This window comes from Sinocyclocheilus anshuiensis, unplaced genomic scaffold (genome assembly GCF_001515605.1).
Source record: "Sinocyclocheilus anshuiensis isolate Anshui unplaced genomic scaffold, SAMN03320099.WGS_v1.1 scaffold207, whole genome shotgun sequence".
NCBI classification, from domain to species: domain Eukaryota; kingdom Metazoa; phylum Chordata; class Actinopteri; order Cypriniformes; family Cyprinidae; genus Sinocyclocheilus; species Sinocyclocheilus anshuiensis.
Genome location: NW_015551045.1, coordinates 3,982,056 through 3,988,259, shown reverse-complemented (window position 1 = coordinate 3,988,259; position 6,204 = coordinate 3,982,056). Strand labels below are relative to the sequence as shown.

The following is a 6,204-nucleotide window of genomic DNA, read 5'->3' as shown; positions in this document are numbered from 1 at the left end:
TATTTGTTTTGTTAATAAAAGTTCTATGTTTTATATATATGCTAAAGTGAGTTTGACGTTGTATTTTGTCGTTGCATTCAAGCAATTGACGCCGAACTGCCGCTAAGTCGAAAGTAAAATGTGCACAGAGCTTTTAAGCTATTTAAAAGCGAAGGAAAGTGAGGAAAAGAGGGGAAATTCAAACGAACTAAAAACGAACAATTGCTTTACGCCGAATTGCCGCTATTTGAAAGTAAAATGCGCTCACCGCTTTTACAAGCTATTTAAAAGCGATTTGAAAGCGAGGAAAAGAGGGAACGCCCCCGCCCCCACGGTGATACCGGTATTACCGGTGTTGTCACACATCGATTAACTGGTGGGAAAATTTCCTCACCGTCACAACCCTAGTTTGGAACGACATTTTTGGGTGAACTAACCCTTTAACTTTTTTTTTAAACGTTAAGCCATCAAGCTTTTATTTTGGTGAAAAACTGAAGGAAAGACCTTCAAGCTTGTGCTTTAAAAAATTCTCGCTACAAATCTGATAAAATGCTGAAAACGTATGTCCACAAAAATAAATGTAGGAAATGTGACAAAGTGATCCAGCGCACATCATGTTCACAAATTCACGTTATAAGAGACATGCAGAGATGAGTTTGCATGGAGCGACATTTCCTGCAAACCACAGCGAGACACTGAAACCGGAAACCAGTGTAAATGAACACAGTGCCACGCTTCACTCTGACATGTGCAACGTACCAGATTAAATCAACCTTTCGCGATTTAGATGATCACAGTAAGCCATATTGCAGTTTGAGATTTATTTGCGATCGCAGCCGATTTATTTTAATTTTACATTTAATGTGTGATTGATGATTAGCTGTTCATCAACTCATGAACCCCATTTGGGAAATCCTGCACGGTGCTTAGTTGTGCAGGGCATGCACTACTTATTCTTCAGAAAAGGGGAAACTGTATTTTCCATTTCCAGAGCTGGGGATCAACTTTGACCACATCTGGCAGAAAACTCTGACTGTGCTGCACCCGCTGAAGGCAGCAGATGGCAGTATAATGAATGAAACAGACCTGGCTGGTCCCATGGTGTTCTGTTTGGCCTTTGGGGCGACGCTACTCTTGGTAAGACGCGTGTCTGTTGTCACAGAAGACAAACCCTTTTTTTGTACTTGATAAGCTTTTTCATTCATTTAAATTCTAGCTGAATGGTAAATGATACCAATTACCATTTACCAACAAAGATGTTTTTCTTCCTTGTTTTAGACGGGTAAGATCCAGTTTGGTTACGTGTACGGTATCAGTGCCATCGGGTGCCTCGGCATGTACTGCCTGCTCAACCTCATGAGCATGACGGGGGTCTCGTTTGGCTGTGTGGCTAGTGTTCTCGGTTACTGCCTGCTGCCCATGATCATCCTGTCCAGTTTCGGGGTCCTCTTTTCCTTGCAGTAAGTCAGGCTTTACAGCCTCACTTTTTACACCCTGAGATTTTAATTAATTCATATATTTAATATTTAATTGACTAATCTTTCTGTTTAAGATCACAGTAACATCAAATTCAGCTAGAATGTGGAAAATCAAGTTTGTTGTTGTTTTGTTTTAAATATGCGTTTTATATGTAAAAATATGGTAGTATAACTAATTTACAACTACACTACTAATCTCAAGTTTGGAATAATTAAGATTTTTTTATTTTTTATGGTTTTGAAAAGTATCTTATGCCCACCAAGGCTGCATTTATTTAATCAAAAATACAGTAAAAACAGTAATATTGTAACATTTTATTGCAATAGAAAGGAACCGTTTTCTATTTTATTATATTTTAAAATGTAATTTATTCCTGTGATGGCAAAGCTGAATTTTCAGCAGCAATTAGAAATCACTTCAGTATGTTGTTTTGGTGCACAATTATTAATATTTCTTATTATTGAAGTTGAATCAGTAATATTGATTATCATCAATGTTCTTATTATTCTTATGATCTTATTATTCTTATTCTTATCAATGTTTGTGCTTTGCTGAATACATGTTTTTTTTTTTTACTCATACAGCAAACTTATGAATGGTACTGAATGGCTTCGTTACAAATATTAAGCAGCAAAAACGTTTTTCAGCATTTTAGAATGATTTCTGAAATAACTACTATTTCACAATATTACTGTTTTGTTGTATTTTTGCTTAAATGCAGCCTTGAGTACTTTCAAAAATATTCAGTCTTAATTCCATACTTTTGACTCGTGGTGCGTTTTAATGCATAGTGTTAAGTATATGTATTTAATATTAATTATTAATCCTATAATATATATGAACATATATTGCAGTTCCATCATTTTAAAGCTTGAGCTAGTTTATAATACACCTTGCTAAACCAGTGTTTTCCTGTGTCTTTCAGGGGCATGTTGGGTATCATTTTAACAGCTGCCATCATTGGTTGGTGCAGTTTTTCGGCCTCTAAGATCTTCATCTCTGCTTTGGCCATGGATGGGCAGCAGCTGCTGGTGGCGTATCCCTGCGCCCTGCTGTACGGAGTCTTTGCCCTCATCTCTGTTTTTTGAACTCTCAGCCTCTTTTAATGGACAAAATGACCACCGATACACAACACGCACTCACATCCTTTTATTTGAGGACTGCTTTTGTAACACCCACCACACCGCACACCCTCTCGCTGAGTGTTTCCAGTGTTTATCATGTTCTGAGAGAATGTGGCATTCATTTCTCCTGCAATTTATTATTTTTTTACCTGCCCACCTACTCTGAGAAATGTTTTTGCTTATGTAATGCAAGTTAAAACTCGTTCTTGTTCTTTAATACGTTCACCGCTTTCTATTGTTCTTTCCAAAAAAGTTATCTTTAGCAGAGCCAGAAAATGAAGTGTGTTTATTGAAGAGAAGAATGTGTAATCAATGCAAAGAGTACACACCTCCTCCTACACAACATCTTTACAGCTTTTGTGTTTCAAGCAAGCATCTCGCTCCGGAACGTTCTTTGCAAAGTTTGCTAGTAATTGTTCTTTCTTGGAACTGTTTTTCTGTACATTCCTGAATTGCTGTTGATTTGTTCGGTCTGAGTTCATTCATACACTTGGGGTCAGTAAGAGTGCCTACGTTCACACATTTTCACACTATTTCCATCATGTTCTAGGCGAATTAAATGAAATGGTACAAAAATCACACTTTTGTGCATCTTTTGCAAGCCGGTTTAGAGGAGTATTGTAGACAAAATGAAAAATGCTTTCATTATTTACTCGCTCTCATTTGGTTCCAAACCTGTATGACATCTAATTTTAATGAAAAAGCAATTAAAAGTTATACATACTTCTGCATATATGCATATATCTTTGTGTTGCATACAGGTTTGGAATGACATGAGAATGAATAACTGATTACAATCTTCAAAGTTTTTCAAAAACGTTTCATCGTTAAGACTTTAATGCAGACTGTTGCAATTTTGTGAGCTGATTTGTTTTTCAAATGCATTTCACCCTTCTAACAGAATCTCGTGTCTGCAGATCAGTCTTCTGTATAGTGAACCCTGCTGGCTGAATTTTGTTTCCATTTCTGATTTATTAGGTTTCACACATTTATCTTTTGAAATGCATGAGGCAGAGCCAAGGTTAAGCTTTATTTAAAATAGTTCTAAAAACTTAGTCAAATTTACAGAATATATCTTTCTGACCTGTGGACTGTATGTATGGTTTTTTTGTTAATTTAAGGAGCCATGACTGTCCTCTCAGATAGATGGGCATATTTATATACAATGTAACTGTTTTGTATATCCAGAAGAGTACAAAAGTTTATATCAATGCTGTCTTGTGGAAAATCTGTGACCAACTGGTAGGGTGTTACACTTGTGCTGTTTCACAGTTTTAAATAAAAATGCAACTTTTGTTTCAAAATTGTTTTGCTGAAGTACACTCATCCTTTAAGACCGTGTGTGTGTACAGTATCTCACAGAAGTGAGTACACCCCTCACATTTTTGTAAATATTTTATATCTTTTCATGTGACAACACTGAAGAAATGACACTTTGCTTCAATGTAAAGTAGTGAGTGTACAGCTTGTATAACAGTGTAAATTTGCTGTCCCCTCAAAATAACTCAACACACAGCCATTAATGTCTAAACCGCTGGCCACAAAAGTGAGTGCACCCCTAAGTGAAAATGTCCAAATTGGGCCCAATTAGCCATTTTCTCTCCCCGGTGTCATACGTGTATACGTGTGTGTGTATATACACGTGTATACGTGTGTGTGTATATACACGTGTATACGTGTGTGTGTGTGTGTATATACACGTGTGTGTGTGTGTGTATATATATATATATATATATATATGTGTGTGTGTGTGTGTGTGTGTGTGTCTCTATACACAACACACATGCACACACTTAAAATAAAAAAATAGTTGCAATACTGTTTATATTTAGTCTATATCTAGTCATATTTAGATGTTAAATACAGTTTTAAAAAGTGTGATCTTGTGAATTCTATTAAATGCAGTTATGGGCAGTTTGTCCCGCAACATTACAATCATACCCAGAATTCAAACGTAATACTTTGATCTGTGATCATTGGATTTCATTTAGCATTTCTAAACATTAAAGCACACATCACTGACGTTACCTCACCGTGGTCTGTACTTCACAAACAACACAGCCATAAACGATCTTGTCAGATGGACCATTTCCTTCATACTTGGTCCTTTGAAGATAGCAACAGTCCACCGTCATATGACACATGGTTACGTCCAAATACCAGAATATCAGAGCATCTGGTTTTAATCTAAAAGAACATGTTGTCACTTTAGTTCAAGGCAAGAATCATTCATTTCAGAGCCAATCTGAAGTGTGAGATGACTACTGAAACAACAAAAACTGATTGCTTCAGAAATATTAGCTGCATTTGCTGCATTTTCTGTAGATATGGAAAAAAAGCAATTTTAAATAAAAAAAGACAGATAGATAGATAGATAGATAGATAGATAGATAGATAGATAGCACTCTAGATGAGTCAGCAGTGCATGTTCACATCTGCTCTCACTTCAGACAAGCTGGAAGGAAATTCCAGCTGATGTCACAGACGTCTTCCTGCCAATGGAACAAACCATTTCCTCTTGAAAAAAAACTCAGTTCATTTGATAGACAGCCGATGGCAGTGTTGAGTCGTTTATCAGTATTTTGGCAGGACTTGACACAGGCTCAAATCGATTCTGTTGCTAGCAGAAGTTGCACAAGGTAAGCCCATCTAGTTTAAAAAAAAAAAAATCTATATCACAAGCTTCCAAGGGCAGATACTGCAGTGACATTTAGGAATGTGTTCAGTTTTATTTGTTTGTTTATTTTGTCCAAAGCAATATTTTTTTTTCTTTTTTTCTGAGGGGCACAATAGTGATAAACAACCTTTCAGTTAGCAGTCCAGATTTATAAACCGCCCCCATATGCATATATTCACCTCTGTGAATATCCACATTAAGTGATATGCAGAAAAACTTCACAGACGAGCCCTTAGTCATTCAGCATTGACGTCATGATCCAGTCTCTTAATCAGGATATGTGCAAAATGATATCATTATCCGTGCAGCATTCATTTGCAAGTATTTATCATACTTACTATATGCATACAAGACTTAATCACTTGAAGGACAGACTCATAATGTATTCTGATGGGGTTTTTTTCTATATCATATACTGAGCTAAGTTTAGTCATTTCTTTTTTAAAATAACATTTAATATGTAATAACAAAAACACGAAGGAGATGGGAGATGCGACCTTTTAGAATGACAAATCGTTTTGATGTGTTTGTGGATGATTTTGTGTTATATCATTTAGTTTGTTATTGTGTTTGTGCAAAAAAAAAGATAAAATTTTTCAATTTCCCAGCTCAAAGAGGCTGGATTATGTGCATTTAACAGTCATTCATGGCTACTTCTCATGACCGATTAGCATACTAGATTGTTTAAAGCTACTTAATCCTTTTTCTATCGATGCTAACTCCATAATATAAAGAAGAAAGAGTTTGACTACTTATTTACCAGTTGCAAATTAAAAGTTAGCAATATTTTACTCATGAAGCAGGATGGTTTGTTACATTAAGCCTGAGAGCATGTATGCAAGCTACTGTCCCTGTTGAAAAAAACAGCATATGCTGGTTAGGTATGTTTTGACGCTGGGATGCTGGTTTAAGCTCGTCCTTTGCTGGTTTATGCTGGTCCTTTGC

General features: G+C 36.2%; 1 protein-coding gene across 1 annotated transcript in view; it reads left to right on the top strand.

Annotated features, from left to right (window-relative positions):
- The window catches only part of LOC107661720 (protein YIPF5), a 10,213-nt gene extending 6,327 nt beyond the window's left edge, over positions 1-3,886 (top strand). The window contains exons 4-6 of the mRNA XM_016451465.1: positions 971-1,116; positions 1,258-1,439; positions 2,384-3,886. Coding sequence (XP_016306951.1) covers positions 971-1,116; positions 1,258-1,439; positions 2,384-2,546 — 491 coding nt within the window. The 3' untranslated portion in view covers positions 2,547-3,886. The remainder of the gene's footprint in view (positions 1-970; positions 1,117-1,257; positions 1,440-2,383) is intronic.
- Positions 3,887-6,204: the final 2,318 nt, after the last annotated feature.